General features: G+C 35.2%; 1 protein-coding gene across 1 annotated transcript in view; it reads left to right on the top strand.

Annotated features, from left to right (window-relative positions):
• The first annotated feature begins 5616 nt into the window (after positions 1–5616).
• Positions 5617–25639, top strand: part of LOC148948621 (uncharacterized) — a 98959-nt gene continuing 78936 nt past the window's right edge. Inside the window, exon 1 of the mRNA XM_089094019.1 lies at positions 5617–5839. Within this exon, the coding sequence (XP_088950145.1) occupies positions 5632–5839 (208 nt within the window). The 5' untranslated portion in view covers positions 5617–5631. The remainder of the gene's footprint in view (positions 5840–25639) is intronic.

Raw genomic sequence — 25639 nt, 5'->3', positions numbered from 1 at the left:
CGTTACGTAAGTTAATTCGTAAGTTACGGTACGTATATTTATTACTAATAAAAACGTTCGTAAATAAAGTTAAACAAGTTTTATAAAATTAAATTTCGAGAAAAATTTAACAATAAAAGTAAAATTAATATGCAAATTTTGTTTTAATTATTCATGTACGGTGAGCCAAATTCAAAACCTGCATTAATTCCAAAATGTTCAGAAATTAAATTAAAAAAACAACAAGTTTTTTTAACTGAAAGTAAGGAGCGACATTAAAATATCAAATGAACAGAAATTATTCCGTATATGAAAAAGGCTGTCCCCTCCTCAACGCCTCGCTCTTTACGCTACAGTTACTCTTTCCCACAGCTCTACTTTTTAAAACAATAAAAAACTTTAGCGTAAAGAGCGGGGCGATGACGAGGGGACAGCCCTTCATACGGAATAGTTTCTATTCGTTTTGAGTTGTAACGTTACCTCTTACTTTCAGTTAAAAAAAACTTGTTTTTTTTATTTAATATAATCAAGAGACAGCATAGGTTTTCCTCGTTCAGGACTTAGAATCTTTGCCTAATCGTAACTATCTTAGTTTACCCTTCGCAAGCTCGGATCAACTTGGCAGCTAAAGTTTGGGCAACGGGATCGCCCTTAAAAAGGACCGTGGGCATCAAAAGAATCGTAACACGTGATCTTTCTTCTGGTAAAAAATGAAAAATTCTAGTTTTTGTAGATAGGATCATGAAACCTCTACAGAGTGATTTTCTCGTGTGCTGAATCTAATTTTCGTAAGGATCACTTGCCGTTTTGGGGGTGTTTTGCCCCTTTTTTTTAAAATCAGGCAAATTGTCTCTGGATCGTAGCTTTTGATAGGTAAAACTAAACTTGATGAGTTTTATATATTTTGTACTGGCATATAAATGCCAATTGTTTTGGTGCATTGAATGAAAAAAATAGAAGTTTTTTCGAGTTAAGATAAGGAGAAACGATAAAAGTTAAAAAAAAACAGAAACTACTCCGTATATAAGGAGAACTGTGTTTTCCTTAACCCTCGCTCTTTACAATAAGTCTTAAAGCTATTTAAAAATACTCCGCATTACAATTCAACCACTTCAGAAGTCGTTCTTGAAGAATTAGGACAAAAAGTCGAACTTTAGCGTAAAGATTGAAAGATAAGGAAGAGAGATAATGCCATAGCCCCCTCATTTAAGGAATAATTCACATCGTTTTAAGTTTTAATGTTGCTTCTTATTTTCAATTGAAGGAAACTTGTTTTTTTTATTTAATTTCTGGAGTTTTTTCAAATCTTGCCAGGAAATCCCCCTCCCCTCCCCATTTAAAATTTCACCTAGAAAAGTCCCTCCTGAAAAACTGCCTTCCCCACTGAAAATCCTTCCCGGGTAAAATTCTCCCGCAGAAAATCCTCCCCCCAAAAGTTGCTATATTTCCTAAGAACACACACTATATGTAAACAACGGGCAAATTTTATAACTTACTGCCCTTCCCCCAGGGGATGCGGGGGGCTGTGTCATTCCCAAATGCATAGTTATTGGACTCTTCAACTATTCTGAACCAAATGGCTATTTCAAAATTTTGACTAGACGTCTTCAGGGAATAAAGGGTCGAAGAAAGGGGACTAGTTTCCCTCCAATCTTTTAGGTCGCTTAAAATGGGCACCAGAACTTTGATTTCCGTTCAAATTAGCCCTTTTCTGATCTTTTAGGACCATTGGTTTGATTCGATCACCCCTGGAAAAAATAAAATAAAGAATAAACGTGCATCCGTGATCTCTCTTCTGGCAGAAACTACAGTAGGTTTCTCTGATATAATAAATCTGACAGTGTGGTTTCCATTAAGATCGTTCTGATTTTTGTGGTGTTTCTCCCTTTTTTTTTGAAAATAAAACAAATTTTCTTTGGCTTGTAAGTTTTGATGGGTAATATTAAATTTAATGAATTTTACATATTTGAAATCAGCATAAAATTTTTTTTCGTAAAACTTGTTTTTAATTGTTATAATTTTTTTTAGAGTTTCGGTTACTATTGTGCCGAGTCGCTCCTTACTTACAGTTCGTTACCACAAATGGTTTGATCGAACGGTTTGGGTCCGATAGCTTGAGTAAACATGGTTTGATCAGATGTGGAGGATGTTATATAGTACCCTATCTCATCTCTTCTGATCTAACTGATTGATCTCGTCATACTGGTCAATTACAAGAACTAGGGTACATTAGTAAGAAAGCAGATGCAGTACGGATTTAAGAAATAAGTCTGAAAAGGCTGAAAACAAAACCCTATTGTATTTTTTTTTTCTTTTTTTTTGTGGAAATATATGACTACTTGCAGACTGTCGCATCAAAGCTAGAAAGCCAACATAAATTTTAATCTGAATCGAGGGTTTATGGCCCTTTTTATATTGAGTTTTTAATCTATTCTGGAAAATGTCACTAATAAAAGCAAAAGTTACTCAATTTTCTAAAAAAATCAATAAAAATCGCTAGGCAAAACAAAATCACGGGGCAAAAAAGCACTATAAATAGTGATAAATCATTAAGGGTGGCAACACTGAGTAAGCATCGGCTTTTAAATGAGCTTGTAAATACTCCTCAACGATGTTCCAGTGCCACGCTAGTGCCGGAGAAAAAAGAGATGTGGTGTTACTGACACTACTACTACTACTACTACTACTACTAACAACTCACCGCAGCACCAAGCCGCCTTAGGCCAACACAGCTTCGCACGCTCCTCCTCCACCCCAATCTATTCAAAGCCTCCCTTTTTACACCCGCCCACGAAGTTCCCATTTCCTTAAAATCTTTCTTTATGACGTCATCCCACCCCAGACGAGGAGTACCTGTATTCCGTTTAGTCCTAGATGTTTGCCCAAAAAGAAAAAGCTTCGGGAATCTGTCATACTTCCTCTGCAAAACGTCCTCAAGTCACCTCAACCTTTCTTTCATTAAATCTCTAAAGAGTGTTAATGAGCCACGTTTTTCATTTGAAATACTGCCAGTGAGCCGGGAACCCCCAACAATCCTTAAGCAATTTATCTGGAAAACATCTAGCAAATCTTCATCCGCTTTGCGGAGCGCCCATGCTTCAGAGCCATATTTAACCACTGTCATCACTGTAGCTTTTAATAATCTAATCTTGGCTTGCAGACTTATGTTCCTATTCTTCCAGACTTTTTTTCCTGTGAAAAAACACCCTGGGCCCTGGCTATTCTATATTTAACCTCTTCATTGCTCCCACCATCTTTACTAATAATACTACCAAGGTAAGTGAAGCTGCCCACCTGATCAATCTTTTCATTACCCAACGTCACCTTTTCATCTTCACTTATTCCTAGCCTTAGTGATTTATTCTTCCTAAAATTAATTTTCAAACAAATTCTAGCACCCTGAACTTGCAGAACATCTAAAACTTTATTCATTTTGCTCACACTTTCATCTAGAATGCTTAAATCATTAGCCTAATCCAAGTACAAAAGACTTTTTCCTCCCCATTTGAGTCCGTGGCCTTATATTGTCTTTCCTGTGCTCCTTAAAACAAAGTTAATCAAAATAATTCATATAAAGGGGGATAGAACACAGCCCTACTTAACTTCTGATCTAACACAAAACCAGCTGCTAACCTCATTTCCTTATTTCACCGCAGCAGTGTTATTCTCGTATATAGCACTAATCACTTTAATGTATTTGTCTGGTATACCATACAAGGATAAAGTCTTTACTAAAGCTCTTCTATCAACAGACTTGAACACTTCCCCATAACGTATAAAACTGAGGGCCAAAGGTCTTTGACAACTCAGGGACTTTTCAATTATTAGCTTAAGAGTGAAAACTTGGTCAACACATCCTCTACCTTATCTAAAACCGCACTGCTCTTCTCTTAAAACTTTGTCTATGGCATCTCTCAGTCTAAAAAGTATCATATTACTAAGTAATTTACTACCTACAGAGACCAGACTAATGCCTCGATAATTACCACACTCACTTTTATCACCTTTCTGGCTAAAATAAACTTTTACCGGGTTTTGAATATAGGGGGGGGGAGGCTGAAAATATCCAGCCGAGGCCATCTGACCAGGGTGATTCTAATGGTCCATTTTTCATTTCAGACAGCCGCCAATTTAGAGAGGTTTCAAGATTTTTCTTGAGACTCCCATAAACTTGATTTCGCAGCAATTTTATGCTATTAAGGTAAACCTTAAATGATAGGTAGCGTTTTCGAATCAACTTTAAAGGCGAAAATTTTCTCGCTAGGGAGTTCTTTTTCAAAACGCGTTTTTGAACTTTCGTTTACTTTTGGCCATTACTCTTTACTAGGTTGTTTATTTCTGTTCGTTTTCGGTTTTAGTATATGTCTTTACTTTTCTTTGAAATTTTTTTTTTACAGTATGCAATTATTAAGTGGGTTTTGGCACTTGGCAAACAAAAATAAATGCTTTTCAGTTGCCAGTTGTTTAAGCCTCCTTTTTTGTCTTTATATGTAGTTTTTTTATTATTAGTCTTGAAGAAAACAAACATATTCTAGTGGTTTATCCTTTTTTTCCGTTGATAAAGGTTTTTCTGAACACGAAACCGAAATACGCCCGAGTGGACGACGTTGTTTTGTTTACTGTCTTAGTTAAAGTATTTAACCACTCTTGGGCATTTTTGAATTTTCAATTTATTTATTCTTGATATGGAATTTTTTCTTTCTTTGGTATTTGTGCAACTAGCATAAAAATTTGTCTCATTATTGCTCATGTGAAACTTTGAATACCTAAATTGGATTGTATTTCGTACTGGGTAAACGCCTGATTTGGGATACGTTCCAAAAAGAATTCATATAAGGTATGTTTTACAAATATAATAATATGACATATTCGATACAACAAAATATATTCCTAAAGTACCTACCAAAACATGCGCAATAAATTTTAATTTTTTCCTTGCATGGCGTGACTTCAAAATTTTGAATTTGGCCATATCTTACTGTAAGAAAAGAAAAGAAGTTTTTGAAGATCTATCTACAACTTAAAGTATCTCAGGGTGGCTCTGACCTCGTATCCACTCTGGGGCCCACTTTTAGGCCGCAAGGTGCCATGGCTGGGAGGGGGTGCTCCCACCCCCTCAGTGTGTTTGGCTACTTGGTAAAAGTAATCTGATCCTGAAAAAATGCAGTGCTAAACAACATGAATTCACCCTCTCAGGTTTTTGATTAAGCAAATAACAACAATGAAAATAATTAAAATCAGTCAAAGAATTTGGAAATACCGACTCATCTATCAAGGTCTCAACCCCGTTTGCTAAATACAAAAAATGGACCGACTGGAAACAATAGCATTGTTGATTACTCGTATAAAAGAAAGTCGGCATCTTGCCGCCGATAATTTTGTGGTCTAGACTTATGATTCGAACTACCAACCCTCGTACTGAATAATCGACTACTCTATCACGAGAGATTAAATATTTAAAGATAAATTCTTACTTATGAAAGTAAATTGAATTAATTATAATATGTCGAGCATAAACCTTAATGGTTGGTTAGTACCGCTATGCTCGTATGTCGGTCAGTCTTGAAAGATAAAAACTTAAGCAACACCTGCTTGATTTAAGCACATCTTTGACAACTATTACACTTTTTACGATTAGAATTAGTTGCAAAAATGGCTGGATATGATATAGATCGAAGTATATATGATAGAGACGATTATGGTGGGGGTGGTTGTTGTCCAGAAACAGAAATAGAAAAGCTTTTACAAGTTCTGTCTTTACTTGCATTAGGATTGTTAATTTTTTATTTGATTACAATATTTACAACTACGACTGCAAGGAGACGAAAGAAAAGAGATACAGACGATATCGACGAAAATGGTGAGTTAACCACTTTTTCTTGCAGAGTAGTGTTTCGCATTGCTTCGTTTATCTTGTAGATACACATTGCAAATTTACTATCTTTACAATACTACAACTACTACTAACAACTCACCGTAGCACCAAGCCGCCTGAAGCCAACACAGCTACGCACGCTTGTCCTTCATCCCAATCTATTCAAAGCCTCCCTTTTTACACCCGCCCACGAAGTTCCCATTTCCTTTAAATCTTTCTTTATGACGTCCTCCCACCCCAGACGGGGACGACCTGCTTTCCGTTTAGCCATAGATGGTTGGCCGAAAAGAACAATCTTCGGCAATCTGTCATCCTTCATCCGCACAACGTGTCCTAACCACCTCAACCTTTCTTTCATTATAGCCCTAGAGAGCGGCATTGAACAACAACAACGGTACTTACGTGTTATAGCGACCACACCAAAGAAGTTAAGTTAGGTTAATCCTAATGAAATATACCAAAATTCGATGAAAATCTAATACTTCAGTAACAAAGTTATGGAAACTACAACAGAGACTCACGGAAAGCAGGCCCCCCAGAGCGCATTATATTAAATACCTGTCCTGACCTAATCAACTATATACATTAAATATTTAAGTGAAATATACCTCTATAGTAGTTTCTCTCAATGAGACTAAGCTAATTATCTCCGAATGCAGATAGAGAAATTGGTTCTGCTCAGATCAAGAACTTGAGTATGGTCGCTATAACACGTAAGTACCACAACAGTCTTTGTGTCACTAAAACATCGCTGACTGAAACCAACTAACAATGAAGTTGGGCTCAGCCAAGCATCATTAGCCAATATAAGGAAATTTATGTAAAGATATATAAATGTAATCCCTAAGATTTCCGCTTTCAAAACCAGGGGATTTAAAGTCATTGTATTTGTTATTTCGCCAAACAAATATATCTCGAAATACATCTTTTGTTCTTTAACTTGTTTCAGCCAAATTACGCATACCTTGAATTCTCTGTTAGGTTTAAAATCCTGTAAATTAAACTACTATTTTCACATGGCTGGAGTCCCCCCCTCCCGAAGGTATCTTGGGTAAACACGAATCCTAAATATTTCAGAAAATCGGGTATTTCGATATATCTAATGATTAATTTTGATTTCTGTGGCAAGATAAGTATTGAAAAAAATCGCAAGCTTCTCGCTTTAGATTGCGTATTTGAGTAATTACCGTGACTTTAAAGACAAAGGACAACTCTACCACCCGTTATTTGGTGATCCTTTGACGAAGGCGTTTTTGACGTATTATCTTAGCTGCAGGCACATTGACTAGACAGTACTTTAAATAACAAATGTTAAAAGACTACATTTTTCTTTACTTTACACTAACATGTCGTTAGCTTTTGACTTTCAAAGTGATGTCATATCCAAGATTCCCTATTAGTTTTTTTCCAAAGTTTTAACTAAATCCATTATTATTGGTATCATTGTTTCTTATTTAAAAATTTCACTGACAACCTATTCAAGAGACTCCAAAATAGGGTTACAAAACATAAACATATACTTTGCAGGGTTGAGAGTCTTTTGCCTAACGGTGAAATTCTTTTTTCAGAACATTCGAGAAGTTTTTTAAAACTTGTTCAGCTTTAAGAGTGATTCCCCCAGAATGTAGTTGAGCTTTTTAACAGCAGGATTGGAGCTTCGGCCGTTTGGCATAACAGCTTCCAGATTAGAGCCGGATCAGAATCAAGCACTATGGCACCCAGAATGTAGCATTATCAAAAATGTAGTAGATACCGTAAATGCTTGTGGCAGTAGCTTCTCCCCCAATGTCCATGTATTGTTGATGAATTTCGCTACTTTGTCGGTTCTTTCAGCACGCCAGAAAGAAGTTTTTCTACCTTGACAAGATTGAAAGAATACCTTAATAATTCTATGGCAGACTTTTGGTTGATTGGACTTACAAATCTAAATATTTTAAAATATTTCTTGTGCCTCAGAGGAAATGATGATTATTCTACGACAAATGCAGAAAGTTTATTTTTTAAATAGAATTGCTAAACTTCCTTAGTTTGACATATCAAACATTTCTATAGCCGAATAAGATCCTGCAATTGCATATTTTCCAGAACAGGGTTGGGTTTGCAGGTTTGTCATAACTCAGGGGGACGTCCTAATACTTTGTATTTATTGAGAAAGCCGGAATCTTCATCATAATTTGTGACAATTTGAATTAACTTATAGAATTATATATAAAATAAAACAGCAAGCAGCCAACTTCAGCATCTTTAAAGCTATTTATATTTTAAAGTTACTCTGTTTGCTATAATGAGTAAAGCCTTACATATTACACCAAGTCAAACAGTTCTTTGCATTGAACGGTAAATAAGGAAGGGCAGGGGCTAATAGTAATCGAAACACTAAAAAAAAATGAGTTCTGATAGCAATATTAAACAAAAAAACAAGTTTGTTTTTAGCTGAAAGTAAGGAGCTACATTAAAACTAAAAACAAACAGAAATTATTTTGTATATGAAGGGGTTACCGCCTCCTCAATGCGTTGCTGTTAACGCTAAAGTTTGACTGTTTGTCCCAATTTTTTACGAACAGCTCTTAAAATACAAGGGCCGTTTAATTAGAATTGATTAAAACAAATTTTTCACAAAATAAGTTTTTCAAAGAAAAGTAGAGAACTCCATTGAACCAAAAATGAGCAAAATAAAATAAAATAATCTACCAAGCGTAAAACTACCGCAAGTCAGCATCGTTAAATAAATGAAACCCAAAACGAATTGAAATTACAATAAATAACCGAGTCTAACTCAAAACGAGCAGAAATTAACATGAATAGAGCTCAAACCCCCTATGCCTTCCCAAGGCCAAAACATAATTTGCACTTTACTGAAAAAATACAAATGTATGTGCATTGTCTGTTTAATATACATATACTGATATACATATTAATCAAAATGTTAATAATATTTGATTTATTAAAGTTATAAAAGTAAAAACTTTTTTTTTCAGTTACATGCAAATTATGTTCTGGCCTTGGGAAGGCATAGGGGTTTTTAACCATACTCTTGTTAATTTCTGCTCGTTTTGAGTTTGACTTGGCTATTTATTGTAATTTCTGTTCGTTTTAGGTTTCATTTATTTATCGATGCTGACTTGTGGTAATTTTACGTTTGGTAGATTATTTGATTTTATTTTTGCTCATTTTCAGTTTAATGGAGTTCTTAACTTTTCTTTTAAAAACTTTTTTTGTCGAAAAAGTTTTTTTTAATTAATTTATGCTCGTTTTATACTGACATAGTCTTTTCAGGGAAATAGAAAATAATAGTTTAAATCTTTTCGTTTTTTTAAGGCGTTATAGTTGCTATATGAGTAGTAAGCTATATGCTTGATTCAGGGACACATGGAATTACACAAGCCTGAGGCATGGATATGATTGCAGTTTCACACCTACACACCTTACCAAGGTCATTCACCTATTGCTACGAAGGATAAATGAGTTAGCAGACGGGTTTCTGAGGTAACACCCATTTTTTGGGGCCAATCAGAGATATATAAGGAATTATACAAGAATATACGGTAACTTGAATAGTAATTGAATTCAAATATAAGGAGTGATTTTCAGTGTATTTAAAGGTTTATTGGACTTTTCTGTAAAATGGTAAACATCCAAGCTTTCGGCTATTAGCATTCAATGGTAGGTTTAATGATAGCATATGGAATTAATTACTATCAAATATACAAGGAATATGCTCAGATAAGTAATAGATTTGACGCCTACAAGAGACCTTGGTACAAGGTGTTCAATAGCTTAATGGGCTTTATATAAAAATGCGGGTTTCAGTCGTATAGGAAAGTAATCATATTCTTTATATCATTTTGCGTAAAAACTAAATCAATTTGCGAAAAAAATATAGCATTTGCGAATTGGACTCTATGAATATTCTTAATTGGTGATTGAATAATGGGGGTGAGAATGATCTTAATTGGTGACTGGATTGTATGAAGGGGGTAAAAAAGGGTTAAACTGACTACCAGTTAAGGTGAGCCCGAAGGGGTTGTTAACTCGTAGGCTATTTATTATAAATTTGGAATAGCATCAATCTATGAAAATGGTTGACGATGATAAAATGACCTTGTGATTCGACCTAGCTTTACTTCTCCGATGTGTTCTTTATAATACACAAGTACAGTTTGAACAGTGTTGTCATTATAAAATATGCTCTAACATTCTAGTATACTAAAAAATTGATACTAATAGAGATGTAGATGGCAAGGAAAAAATTTTAATAAAGACATTCAGAACAATCCTTAGAAATCATTGGAAATCAAGTAGTGAGGTGATTATGAGTATGAACCATCAAGGACCGTAAGCTTCATTGACCCTAATCACCAAGGACCTCAACCTCAGAACCCTCCCAATACCCTCAATCTCCATGGGGCCCCCTACCCCCAACTTTTTGGCCCCCTCCCCCCCCCCCCCCCATTTTTTATACTTTTTTTTAAACATGGTATTTTTTCAACTTTTTTTATATCTCTTAGAATGACATGAAACATACTTAAAACATAAAAAAAAATCACATTTAATATTTTCCAAATTCAAAATGAGAATGATATAGAAATGTTAGTCGTGACTTTTACTATTAGAAAAATAATGTTTGAAGTAGCACTTTTTCTTTTGAAATAATTTTTTTTTGGACTTCGAAATTATTCAACTTTCTTTCTTCTCTTTTCTTTACGTATCTTAGAGTGGCGCGCCACTCTAAGTGAACCTAAATTAACCCAACTTTTGCATATCTCTCTCCCTATGAGTGTGTGTAGTTTGTTACTTACTCACATTTTTTCCGTGATTTCATGATTGAAATCTGTATTGTGTATCCATGAGGTGAATTCGAGAAAGAGTTTGTTACCTACTTAAAAATTTTTCATAATTTGTTGAACGAGATGTCTGTATTGTGTATCCACGAGGTGAACTCCAGAAAGAGTTTGTTACTTACTTAGATTTTTTTCATAATTTCATAAAACAAAAAATCGCAAAGAAAGGAAGAAAATGAGGACAATTAACAGCCAGTGAAAAAATTGAAAATTTATACAAATATTTCGGTCAAGACCTCCGCTTGACCGTCCTCAGTGGAGAATAAAACTGATAAAAATATAAAACCAAACCTTAAAATAAAAACACCAAACTAAAATTGGATGACCCTTTCCTAGTAGCGGTGAAAGGGTAACTGAATAAAAAACACAAGTCTAAATGGCATTTCAAAATTTCATTTTGCGTAAAGCACTCTTAAAGGCTGATTACTTTCCAGTTTGACTATTATCGGTGACTATTCGATTGCACAATATAACTTTGTGGATGTATGTAAAAAAGATCAGAATTAATAATTTTGTCATAAATGGGACTTTCCAGTGTCCCTATTGAGAGCTAACTTTTGATGAATGTGCTTTTTAATTTCAACTGCCTCCCTGAAAACCTGCGTGAGACCCTTAACGGGGGCAACAATGGAGGCTCCGTCAAACAAAATGAAATGGTGTGGACTCTCGTACAAATGTTGCGCCAAGGCGGAATCAAAAACCTCAGGCCTTTGGCGTAACCTCATGGCCTTGTCGATTGAGGACTTATGTTCAGATAACCTCTCCCCACATTGCTGTTGGGTTCTACCAAAATAAAAGCAGCCACAAGAACAAGGAATTCTATAAACACCACTACCCAGAATGGGGCTGGTTTTATCTTTGCCGTTGTTAAAAAAGTTCTGTGTAATATTTGAATTCTTAAAGGCGACATTAAGTTTATATTTTTTAAGGATTCTTTTCAATTTGTCACTCAATTTGGGAATGTAGGGTAGAACAGTGAAAATTTTCTTATCATCCACCAATGGAACGGTATCTGTTGGGGTTTGTGGATTTGATGCATTCTTTTCAGCCTTTTTTCATCTTTTGTCTATAATGGTCTCAAGTATTTTTATAGGTAACCATTGCAAAATAAAATGTCCTTAATATAGTTCAAGTCTGAGTCTATGTTAGGCTCTGAGCATATTCTTATTACTCGGTCAACCAAAGAAATAACAACTCCTCTTTTTATGCAGGGAGAGTGGTTGGAGGAAAAATGCAAATACCTATCGTTATGCGTAGGCTTTCTATAAATAGAAAATTCAAGGCAACGAGACTTATTGAAAATTAAGACATATCGAAAAGGAAGTCTGTGGTTATCTTCTAGTTCTAAAAGTGAACTGATGGTTAGATTCAAAAGTGTTTAGATGAGTTAAGAAGGAGTTAAGTTATTCCTCTCCAAGCCCACGCACATACTTAGCACAATCTAAAAATTAAACCCAGAATTGTTGTTTCTTTTGAACAATATTTAGAGTAGAAACTTCAACGAATTTCACAAAAAAGTTGTTAAAGACGTTGTAAGACTTGTACCCATGGGTAGACTCATAATTTGTGTTGAAAAATTGATTATTATATTTGAGATATGAGGAGGAACTATTGCAAAGACGGACGAGACGCATAATAGTGTCTATATCCAGTGTTTTGTAGTCTATTTGATCAATATTATTGTAGCAATGAAAGTTTTAGGGCTGTGGCTATATAAATGTGACTATAAAAGAAAGGGACTGGGCTTGATTGTGGTCATAAATATTGACCGCGTCAAATGTAATATTATGCTCAAAAGCCGTGAACTAACACCTTACAAGTCCTCCGATAGCGCCGCTTATAGTACTGAAGATTGAGCCAACAAGGCTTGCGCCACCCTCAATTAATGGGAGAAAATAAGGTGTGTAGCCATATAAATGTGATTTTTTTTTCTTCGAGCTATCTGGAGATCAGATTCCCTGGGAACGTCGTTGGAGATTTGCGAACTAATTACCTGTTATCCGACTAGATGCAGACACATAAAATGAAATAAACACAGGTAAAAAACAATAGATTTATTGAGACTTACATGTTTAGGTGAAGAGAAGTGAGTCACTTCAAACGACAACAATGGTGACCGAGATACAACAATCAAAGAATTTCAAAGATCGTACGCCAAAATAATTCTATCTAATTGGTCCTGATTCTGAATTACGAATATCTTCAATTAAGCACTTTTACCCCACTATCAAATGTAGTTTTTTTTGTCCTGCGCTGTGAGAACTGGCTCACAATTGGCTCAAGTGGTCCAAGGATGCAAACCATTCGTCCAATAAATTATTTCAAATATTTCTGATGGTTCAAACGTTGACACGGCTCTTATCATTTAAGCTTCCTTAAAAATATTGTGCGTAGCACTTTTTTTATTGCTCGTGGTTTTGGCGAAATCCAAAGCTTGGTTAGCGCCGTTCTTTGTCTGAGGCTAACTGCGGTTTTTTTTTCTTTTCTGATTAAGGAATTTTCATTTTTGTAAATAGTTTTAACGTAAATATAGGAAGTCAGAATTATATTTACAAATAAGGAACTTCATTTTGGTATTTTAAATACATCACATTTTACTCACGGTACATAATACCCTTCCCATCAATTAATGACGTCCCGTCATTAGTACTTGCTTGCCTTTGGGCTTTTAAAATGTTCGCAATTTATTAACTATTTCTTCTACATAATTATTTTATATTTATGTTATAGTTTAATCAGGAGTGTTGAAAATTTTCTCTATTACATTTCTTATTTAATTCTACATCCCTATCTAAAATTCATCTACCGGACTAAGATTATTCATGGTCCTAGGCTAGCTACTATACTAAAGATTTTTTCTTCTACATCTAACACTGATTACTTTTACAATTTCAACCAGATTGGGGCTATTCTACCTTCACATCTTTTTTTTAATTAACTTTTTACAAGGTTTTATTTTTATTTTGCTGTTTATATGGCACACTACTTTCTATCTATGCTACATTAAATGTATAGCTCGACAACGCTACACATAACTCTATCCGGATATCTAACATTACATATAAGAACGATTTACCACACACAATATTGGGTTTACCATGTTTACTGGTAACATTAAAACACTTTCACTGGGGATGTTTGCTACGCAACGTTAATGACAGGATAATGGGATTTTTGAGTTATCAAAGTTATTAAGAAGTAATATGTGTAAACTCACATCTATTTCAACACTATTCGAGTCTTTAGTGTACTCAATCCTTCTGTTGTAAATTATTGGCCTTCACTCTTTTCGTCTTGGCAAAATTTTTAAAGCACTTACGTTATGGTTTCTTCATGGGACAGTTCAAGCACGATTGTGTTCACACGACAAGCTTTCTCTAACTGTCAACTGGAAAATGATGCTTCCCACTACAGGTATTGCAATATGCTATCAGGGTTCATTCTCACCTGCTTTTTGATAGTTGATAGGGTGCCTTATCATTAAGGGGTCGAACACTGGGAGTGCGTTTATTTTCTTCTCAGCATATCATTTTTGGGATATTTTGAGGCACATAGAGAATGTATTCTCGCACAAAATTGTTCATTTGTGTCTCTTATAAAATTGTTAGCTCATGGCTTGCATCTATTAACCTTTGCGGTAATTCCTAGGTTAATCATGGGGGAATTGAAGTTTGGGCTTGGAACAGGTCGACATCAAACTATAGTGACTCCTTCAACATATTGTCTTTAACTTGTGGGAGGGGCATATTGTCACTGAGGGGTTGGTCACTGGGGTTAATTTTGGTTTCCAGGTCCATTGTTCAGAAATTATCTCGTAACATTTATGGGATAACAGAGATATGAATTTTCCACACAGAGGGGATAGGATGGATTTTGAGTGATGGTCGAAAGGTATTCGACGCGTGAGTCTGTGACACATAAATAGTTTTTGGGGTCATCAAATATCATGACTATATGGTCATATGGTATATGGATCCATAATGATTATCAAAGGTGATATTTATGTACTTATATCTTTTACTGGTCGATGGGGTTCTCAGAATTTATGTGATTGTATTGTTCGATAAAGCACTGGACACTGAGATTCAGATATAATGTTACCTGATACGTAATATAGTTCGTGGTCGAAGAAAAAATGATCAAAGGTAACTGTTGTTTTTATAGACGAAGCTGGGATGAAAATTGCCTGGAGTGTATGGTGAGTACTCTTCGTTTGTTTAGGTATGATGAAAATAGATGCTACTAGGTTGTATCTGCACTTGGCAATTCATTGTAATGCTCTATATCCAATATGTCAATCCACTTCCTGTAATAAAAATAACGAGGCAGAATCACACGTTCTTTAAAGTAAATACTCATAGTACAAATAAGTCACGTATTGATTGGGTACATGAATTTTACGCTATGAGGCAGAGTTAAATAAATACACTGATATTAGTACACAAAACGAAATCTTTATCGTGTTGGTTATAATAAAATGGCATAATTCCCATTGGGAAATTCAATACATAGAAGTTTCTTCTAAGTTGTTATAGCCTAACTACGATATAAAATATTAATTCTTTAGCTTTAAGTGTGGTCTCTTATTATACTTTCTAATCTACATTGCTACACACACTTTATTTTAAATTCTTTCAACACTTAGTTAATTTTGAATTAGATTTCAAATAATTATTTAAACAGAGTTTATGCAAAATGATTAAATTTGAGGTCTAATGTTACAACATGTTTCATGCCTGCATTGCTCACGCACGCCCGTGCTGTTTAAGAAACGCATGTTGGAGCGTCGTAACCACACGGTTTTACATTAACAACCTTACAATAAGGGAACAAGACATAGCAAGGACGAGTGGAAACCTCTAAACCCGCTCGTTTGCTAATGTCTTCCCTTTTTCTTGGCTTAGACGTTCTTGGGGGGTTCCAGGTTTAACCTCTGCATTTCAGCTGTTTCCCCGTTTTCTTCTCTTGATTTTCGGCTTCTTAGTCTCAGGATTTTTCTGTAATTAAAAGTTAATAGGGCTCTTATGGTCAGGGAAGTCGCGAATACGAAACATACGGCCAATAGTATGTTCCACCAGAAATTGGTCGATTCTTTGAGTTCATTCATGTTTCTTCCTAGTCTTTTTACTTGTTGAAACAAGGCCTCGAAGGGTTTGGGGTCCAATTTCATAAAGACCTTCCTTGCGTCATGGCTAGCTAGCAATGAATTTTTATGTTTGAATATTACTCCATGTTTTATAATATCCTGGGCCACTGCGTGAACAACGAGGATTATGATGATATTCTTAAGCCTCATCTTATTTTTTGTTTCTAGAATTAATTTATCATTAATGATACCCGTTTTTCGCAAAATTTGTTTTTTTTTACTGCTTTGTTATTATTTTTTTTTTCAAAGGCACTTTGATTTTTTTAACTTAGGTTATTTTTTATTATTATACAAACATTTTGTGGCATTGGCCAAAGAAAACTGATTTGTAGGCGTAAAACAGAATAAATATTTTAGGATTAGATAGGTTAGGGAAGTAAAGTTAGGAGTTCCAAGCTTTATTCTGGTCGTGATATACCTCTATGACTGGTTGAGATATAACTTTAAAGCGTAGCTAATAATCGCTATACAATTTAATTTTTCATTATATTTTTCGAGTAAGAAACACATGAATAAGTAAGTGTGTAGCACATAATTACACTGTTATCCTATTTTTTGTTTAGACCTAAAATAATTATAATCTGCACTAAGACAAAATAGTTCATATAATTAGACGCTTCTGTACTGGTAGTTTCTTTTTTTTACATCAATCTTTGTTAGGACATGGGTCGATGTTCATAGAAAATCCGAGGGTGAGCACGCCCACAACAAATTAAAAGCTGCATTGGCTTTGAGTTCCTCCCCAGGCTTCCCACAAAACGTGGTCCAACACCACTTGTCGTTCTCAGTCAACCACGAGCTTCCTACTTTGGGCCTTTCTCTCTGATCACCAATGTTTTGACATCACTCGTATTATTTTTTTTCATTAATATTGACTTGGTTTACTTTATTTGCACACTGTTAAATTTATTATGGTGGATCACAAGTTGATTTTTATAAGGGATTTGAAATTTTTCTTTACATTAATTAGGGATATTTCCATCTGTCAGGTTTTTTAACCATTCTACCTGATTGTGTCGTTATTTTCTCCTCGGGTTCTTGTGGTTTTTTCTTTTTCGGTGTTTATATGGAAATAAGGTCGAAATTTTTGTATTGTTTTTTCAAAAATTCTTCCCCTTTTAATTTCGTTTGTTTCGCGTGTGAGGCTGCTGAAGTTGGTCTTGATTTCCCTATTTCTTTAACTGCTATATGATCTGATTCGCCGTCAGACTCTTCGGAACTAGTTTCCGACGAATCCGGATTAGAACTTTTAGAGGTGGCACTTTTTGAGGTATCACCTGCCCTTCCTTCGTAAATTTCTACTCCCCTGGAAGTAGAAGGTTGATTCTCTAAGTCCTCGTCTTGAGTTTTCAACTCGGGGGATTTGAAAGATTCTTGAGAACTTTGGGAGGAATAAATAGTTTTCGCAGGGTTCCTCACCTTTTTGAAGGTCAAGTCCTCAGGGGGATGTGGCAGTTTTTGCACTAAGCTTTTCATCCATGAAGTATACTGCTTAGGTTTGACCTTTGAAACAGTTATATCATGATATTGTCTTTGCTGGTCATCCTTGGGAGTTTTATTCTCGGGCAATGTACATTGACTCGTTTTTATGGGAAAATTTATTAAATCCATAGCTTCTCGCAGGTTTGTTTTAGTTGAATCTTTGGGGGGAGTTCTCTTTACAGTCATACCAGGGGTTTCTACAGCTCTGTTTAATTCCTCCTGTAAGGTCAGGGGCCTTTCTTTCGGTGTTGCAGGGGAAACAATATCGTCTGGAAATCTTTTGGGGGGACATGGGGTCGAAATTCTATCGGGGAAAAATTGGGTTTTTGGAGATATTGTATAGTCTAATTCTCCCGTGCTCTCTGGTGATGAACTTTTTGAGCTTTTTGGCGTTTTTATTACTGGTATTAGGGATTTTTTCTTTGGAATAACTAGATTTTTCATATCCAAAAATCCTTCAAAATTTTCCTCATTACTGTCATTCTCGAAATAGTCTTGCTTGAAATTAAATGGTCTTAGCTCTGTCAATCTTGATCTAGGGGGATCATTTTCTGCATTTGACGAATCAGTAGAGTAGGGATGAGATACCCATCTCTCAGGAAATTTGGCTCTTTTTATTCAACTAACATGCGCCTTGTAAATTCTTCCACTATTGCGGTTTTCCATTTGAAAAGTATATTCGTTATCCTGCGTTTTGACTATTCTGTACGGTCCCTAATGTTTGTTGAAAAGTTTTTTGCCTTACTTTTTTACTTCTTCCCTTATGTAGACACAATCTCCTTCCTTGAAATCTATGCTCCCCTTTACTTTCGGTTGGTTTCTTAGCTCTTGGTTTATTTTAAATTTTTTCAGCTCTTGCCTATCTATTTTATAAGTTTTCCTCATCCTATTTATGAATTCTTGTTTGTAATCTTCCGAGCTATTATAATACTGCCGCGATTCAATAATCTCATCATACAGGATTCTAAAATCATGAACGAAGATTAAATATAATGGAATGTCTTTGTTTGTTTCTGAATAAGTTGTATTGATTACACTAGTTAAATATGGTAAGAATTGACCCCAGCATCTCCTATTGCCTTTCTTATAAAAAAATATTGCGGTAGAGAATATTTTAGTACAGTTTTCTATTCTAACCATAGAGTTGTGATTATACGGAGTTGTAAACAATTTCTCTATATTAAGAAAACTCATTAAATCTTTTGTTACTTTTAAAACAAAATTGCTTCCGTTGTCACTCAAAGTTTATTAGGAATGTCAAATTTTAAGAATAATTTCACCAACGCCTTACTAGTGGCGTAAGCACCTTGATTTTTTAATGCTTTTGCAAAAGTAAATTCTGAAAAATGGTCTATAACTGAAAGAATACAAGTATGGCCTCTGCTGGAAACAGGCAAGGCTCCGCTCGTCCCGTATAAGTCAAATGAGATAATATCGAAGGGGTACTTTGCTACCGAAACCCTTCCCATTGGAGGATTGGGATAAGCTGGGAGGAATTTTCTTAAGTTACACGCTTCGCATGTACTTACAAATTCTTTAAGTTTTCTCATTGCCGACGGCACGTAAAAATATTGTTTTAATTTATGGAAAGTTTTCATTACTCCAAAATTTCCACATATATTTTAATGAAAACATTCAAATGCAGGTGCTATTAAGTTGTGTGGTAATACAGATATTATTTAAGTTTGATTTCGTTTTGTCTCAGCGGTCATGATCCTACACAGTATTCTTCATCAGTATCATAGTAAAAATGAGCTATCTCTTTTCTAAGACTTTTGAATTTATCCGGTAACGCATCGTCATTCACAAAATAATTAATAAGCGCCGAACACATATCGTCCTTTTTTTGCTTTCTTTTTATATTTTCTAACGACAAGGGACAATAATTAACCATATTTTCATTTACTGTGTCTTTGACTTTGTTTTTCTTACATTTATGTTTGCTCTTAGCATTGATAGCGTTAACTTCATTTTCCTCAGCTTCCGACGGGATATTTTCTGGGTATCTACTCAAAAAGTCACAATCTGCGTTTTTTTTTACCTTCCAAATGTTCAAATTCGTAATCTAGGTCTTGGATTTTCATAATCCATCTAGCTAGAATTCCCGTGGGGTTTTTAAATGTGCGCAGGTACTGCAAGCTTTTATGGTCTGATCGTAGCATTAATTTTCAACCAATCAATAAGTGTCTAAATTTGTACAAGTGGTGGATTATAGATAATAATTCTAAGTTTGTGGCGGAATAACTACTTTCGCCCTTTGATAAGGTTCTACTCGAATAGCATATAACTTTTTCTATTTTTTTGATTAGAAGGTCCTTGTAAAGGATCAGGGTTTCCCATGGGAATTATTTGCGAAAGAATAGCCCCAATGCCTTTTGAACCAGCATCGGTTGTACCCAAGAATTTTCCTTTTTCGAAGTCAGGAAGTGATAAAATTTATTCAGAAGGGAGCGCCTTTTTGAGACGGTCTAGGGAAGTTTGAGCTTCCTGGGACCAGGTAACATTTTGGGAGTTCCCTTTAGTTAATTCCGTGAGGGGTTTCGCAATTTGGGCATAATTGCGTACGAATTTTCTAAAGTAGCCAGTAAGACTTAAAATTCCCCTTAGTTCTTCCATAGTTCTAGGGGGTTTGAGGTTTTCAACACATTTTATTTTATCAGGGTCTGGGGATACCTCTCCTTGTGTCACTACTACTCCTAAACATTTAATTTTAGGTTGAAATAAATTTACTTTCTCAAACCGGCATTTTAAATAGCCCTGTCTGAACTTCTCGAACACCTTAGCTAATGTTGCTAAGTGATTTTCAGTTTTTTGTCCCACGTATATAATGTCGTCAAGGAAATGAATGATATTCGTTAATCCTCTTGACGGGTGTAATTAAGGCCTATGTAGCGCACTTGAACTTGCTTGAAGTCCCAATGGTACTCTTAAGTATTCATATGAACCACATTCAGATGATGAAAATGCAGTTTTATGGACATCTTTTTCGGCTATTTTCACTTGGTGGTAGCCTTGGGTAAGGTCCAAAGAATTAAAAATTTTGTTTTTGCTTGAAATAGAATCAAGAATTTTATCTATTCTTGGTAAAGGTAATTTATCGCTAACTGCTTTTTTGTTGAGGGCTCTATAATCTACTATAAGTCTAAGGTCACCATTCTTCTTTGGTACCATGATCACTGGTGCACTATACAGACTTATACTTGGGCGTATAATTTCATTTTTTTCTAATTCGTGAATTTTATTTTTTAACCATTCTTTGTGGTTATATGGTACACGATATGACTGTTTTGCTACGGGATTACCAGTCATTAAAATTGATTGTTCATAAAATGGTATCAGCCCGATGTCATCTTCAGATGCGGAAAACACGTCCTTAAAATTCAATAATAATTCGCATAATTTGTTCTTAAGTTCCAGGTCCGAAACATGATCCATATTAAATTTGTTTAGAAATTGCGATTTAGTTAAGGGATATTTTTTATTTGAAGTTTTTATGCCGTTAACAAGGTTTCTTTTAGAATTTCCCCATGTATTTAAATCATTCTTCAAGAAAACTTTGAATTGAACTAAACTCACCCCCTTTTTTATTGTAATTGTATCATTTTCATGGTTATTAGTTACCCAAATAAAACCTTGTCCTTTGTCGTAAGATATAATCTGTTCCTCACATAGCAGATTTTTAGGAATTTCGTTTGATGGTGTCGCAAACCATATTTCGGATTTGCTAACCACTGGTTCAATCATCTGTGATATTTGAATTTTTTGCATCGTTTTGGGAGGGACTTTTGTTTTCCTTATCGCGAATCCGTAATATTTCTCTTTATTTTCATTGTTTATTAGATTCATACTGGCGCTATGCCGCGCCATTGTGGTATCTTGTGGCGTCACTTTGGGTTTTACTATGTTTTTCCATAATTCCACTATTTTCTTGATTTCGTTTGACCTGTACTGTCGCATATCTCCTATTTTTATTTTTGCAGATTCAATACTTTTATTATTTAAATTTACTTCATCTCTGCAATGTCTTTCAGAATAATTGGACAAATTTCCAATTATTCCTTTTCCTTCTTGCGAGACATGAGGTTCAAAAGATTGCGACATTATACCGTCAGAAATTTTGTTTACTGTTACGTTGTCTTCGTAACCTCTGTTACGATTTCTTAAGGTAGAAATTTCCTCCCCTACCTTATCCGGGTAGACAAGCCTCTCGTTCGCTACGTCTAATAGTACTTTATTGGACCTTAAAAAATTTGCGCCTATAATTGCTTCGTACGGAAAGTTATCGCATATTATAAAATTTGTCGTAAAGATCCTGTTGTCCCTTTGTACGTTTAGGCAAATTGAACCTCTTGCTTCCAATTTATGCCCTGTCACACTAGTTAAATCGGGATTATTAAAATTTCTTTGTTGCCTAATATGCAGAGGCAACATATTAAATATGCATGAGCTTATAATATTAACTGTAGCTCCGCTGTCAACTAAAGCCTTAAAGTAAACGTTTTCTACACAAAAATCCTTAAATATAGGCAACCTATTATTATTATCACTACAAGACGGCACTAACATTGCTTTGGACCTATTTAATATTCTGGGCAACCTCTGGGTCCAATTTATATTTCTGAGGGGCCTGAAACGTTTCCCTGAGGATTTATTTCATGTGTCGGTGCCTGTAATATATATTCAGACGTATGAGTTTCCGTAGGCATATCTAATTGATTTACGTCTGTCTGCCTTCGCCATGCATTATTATGGTAACATGGATGTCCTGCGTCAATGCCGCTTGCTGGCGCTGACTGCCAATGCCGTCGGCTTGCAAAATTTTGATGTCCCGTCGGCAAGTTTTCGTGACTTCTATATAGCATTCTTGCTTTATATTGGGCTTAGTGAGTATTTGTGTTTTCAAATGGGTAAGTAATTTTTATATTGGGGGGAGGGTTATACAAGTTTGGTTGGTACGTGTTGCAAGGTATTGATTGGCGCAATCCTCCCTGGTTGTAGCCTAGTGCACCACCAGCGCTAAAATTTGTTCTTTCGAACAAATGGTTGCCGTAGTTTTGCGTACTACCGACAGCAATTCTTGGTATGCGGTTGCGGACATAATGGCACTCTCTCGCGATGTGCCCAGGTCGATTGCAATTATAGCATCTTATTATTGTATGGTTATTTTCATAATTAGATTGTTTGACAGGCTGAAAACGTACTGTTTTTTGCCCAGCGGGTTCTTGCGTTTTATTTCTTTGTGGCACTGGGGAGTTATCCCTTGAAAAGAAATTGGGGGACGTCTGATCGCCCTTGAAGTTTATGTTCGCATTTGAATCGCCTAGGCTATTTATTTTTGCTTTACTGTGATTTGTGACCGTCATATCGACTTCGATCAATCGCTCTACCTCCTGAACTACGAGATTCAACGTCTGAATATTTTTGGAAATTACCACTGTATATAGTATTGGAGGTGACCCACGCAAAAAGGTATTTAGTATGACTTTTTCATACAGTTACCCAGAACCTCTTCCGTATTTTGCCTCTACCGAAATGCGTATATTATCAAGATATTCTCTTATATTTTGTGAATAGTCAAAGCTCACCGTTCCGTGTTTTAATTTATTTATGGAACTGGTTTCTATAAATCTATCTTTAAATGCTTTTAACAATTTATCAACCGTATTTATTGGCAAGTTGGCGTTATTGCCTATGGTATGTTCAATCTGATTTAGAAAGGTTAAGGCCTGGCCTTTTAATCGTAGTAGGAGCATGTCGAATAACGCTCCTAGATCTGTTTTTGTTAGTTGTACAAACTAGGCCAATTGGGTATTGAATTCGTCAATATCTGATTGACCATTGTATTCCGGGGTAGATTTTGCTATTTCTATATTTTCCGCGACCAACTTCTGCACCATTAATAAATCCTTAAGGTCGTCCGACATTTTTTGTTTTTCACTTAACCCATTCTAGGGGAGGTTATTATCTCCTATGAGATATTTTAAAGGGTTTCCTGTGGTAGCTTAGCGGTTATAGGCTTAATCACTTTACTTATATGTCTGTATCTCTCCAATAATTAAATTAAAATTACAAAGTTTATAGCGTAATTAGTTTGCAAGTTTTCCTCCAATTTCCGACCGTGCCAATTGTAGCAATGAAAGTTTATGGGCTGTGGCTATATAAATGTGACTATAAAAGAAAGGGACTGGGCTTGATTGTGGTCATAAATATTGACCGCGTCAAATGTAATATTATGCTCAAAAGCCGTGAACTTACACCTTACGAGCCCTCCGATAGCGCCGCTTATAGCGCTAAAGATTGAGCCAACAAGGCTTGCGCCACCCTCAATTAATGGGAGAAAATAAGGTGTGTAGCCATATAAATGTGATTTTCTTTTCTTAAAGCTATCTGGAGATCAGATTCCCTGGGAACGTCCTTGGAGATTTGCGAACTAATTACATGTTATCCGACTAGATGCAGACATATAAAATGAAATAAACACAGGTAAAAAACAATAGATTTATTGAGACTTACATATTTAGGTGAACAGCAGCGAGTCACTTCAAACGACAACAATGGTGACCGAGATACAACAATCAAAGAATTTCAAAGATCGTACGCCGAAATAATTATATCTAAGTGGTCCTGATTCTGAATTACGAATATCTTCAAAAAGAATTTTTACCCCACTATCAAATGTAGTTTTTTTTTGTCTTGCGCTGTGAGAACTGGCTCGCAATTGGCTCGAGTGGCCCAAGGATGCGAACCATTCGTCCAATAAATTATTTTAATTATTTCTGATGATTCAAACGTTCACACGGTTCTTATCATTTAAACTTCCTTAGAAATATTGTACGTAGCACCTTTTTATTGCCCACTCTCTTAGCGAAATCCAAAGCTTGGATAGCGCAATTCTTTGTCTGAGGCTAACTGCAGTTTTTTTCTCTTTGCTGATTAAGGACTTTTCATTTTTTGAAACTAGATTTAAATTAATAATAAGAAGTCGGAATTATCTTTAGAAAGAATGAACTTTATTTTGGTATTTTAAATACATCGCATTTTACTCACGGTACATTATCTTCTAATTTCCTTTGAAGAGCTAGTTCACATTTTATACTGTCGCAAGACGTAAACATGGAAATGGCATCGAAACTGGCCAAAATTGTATCTTTTTTTATTTCAATGTCTTTTAATCTTTCAACAAGGTGAACTGAATTTCTTATGTATGAATTTTGCGTTTACATAAGGGGGCGAAAAAGTGTTGACAACCATTTCTTCAATCTGGCAGCCGGAGAGCTATAAGAAGCCACAATTGAGCGTAGAGGAACTCCATCTTTGTGGATTTTTGGGAGCCCGTAAAAATTAGGAGCTGAACAACCTTTAGGGTAAAATAATTTATACATTTGTGGAGTAATAAGTCTTTCAGTTTGCAAAATTCCTAGCTCCTTTCGTACTAAACGGGTGAACTTATCGGTGGGTTCTGAATCTCCGATAATAGTCAAACTGGAAAGCGATCAGCCTTTAAGAGTGCTTTAAGCAAAATGAAATTTTGAAATGCCATTTAGACTTGTGTTTTTTATTCAGTTACCCTTTCACCGTTACTAGGAAAGGGTCATCCAATTTTAGTTTGGTGTTTTTATCTTAAGGTTTGGTTTTTATATTTTTATCAGTTTTATTCTGCACTGAGGACGGTCAAGCGGAGGCCTTGACAGGAAATATTTGCATAATTTTTCAATGTTTTCACTGGCTGTTAATTGTCCTCGTTTTCTTCCTCTTCGCGATTTTTTGTTTTATCATGATTAGCCAGTGTGGTCTCAGAAATTATTTTTCATAATTTCTTGAATGAAATGTCTGTAATGTGTATTCAAGAGGTGAATTCAAGAAGAAGTATTTACTTACTTACAATGTTTTCATAATTTCTTGAATGAAATTTCTGTATTGTGTATCCAAGAGGCGAATTCAGGAAAGAATTTGTTACTTACTTACAATTTTTTCATAATTTCTTGAATGAAAATTCTGTATTGTGCATCCATGAGGCAAATTCAAGAAAGAGTTTGTTATTTACTTACAAGTTTTGCATAATTTCTTGAATGAAATTTATGTATTGTGTATCCTTGAGGAGAAATCAAGAAAGTTTGTTACTTACATACAATTTTCTTATAATTTCTTGAACGAAATGTCTGTATTGTGTATCCTTGAGGAGAAATCAAGAAAGAGTTTGTTTACAATTTTTTTTGCATAATTTATTGAATGAAATTACCGTATTGTATGTCCAGGAATCGAATTCAAGAAAGAGTTTGTTTACAATTTTTCATAATTTCCTGAATTAAATTTCTG

This window comes from Artemia sp. Qi Xiang Cuo, chromosome 9, assembly GCF_049724085.1.
Source record: "Artemia sp. Qi Xiang Cuo chromosome 9, ASM4972408v1, whole genome shotgun sequence".
Lineage (NCBI taxonomy): Eukaryota > Metazoa > Arthropoda > Branchiopoda > Anostraca > Artemiidae > Artemia > Artemia sp. Qi Xiang Cuo.
This window is presented reverse-complemented; position numbering and strand designations above follow the sequence as displayed.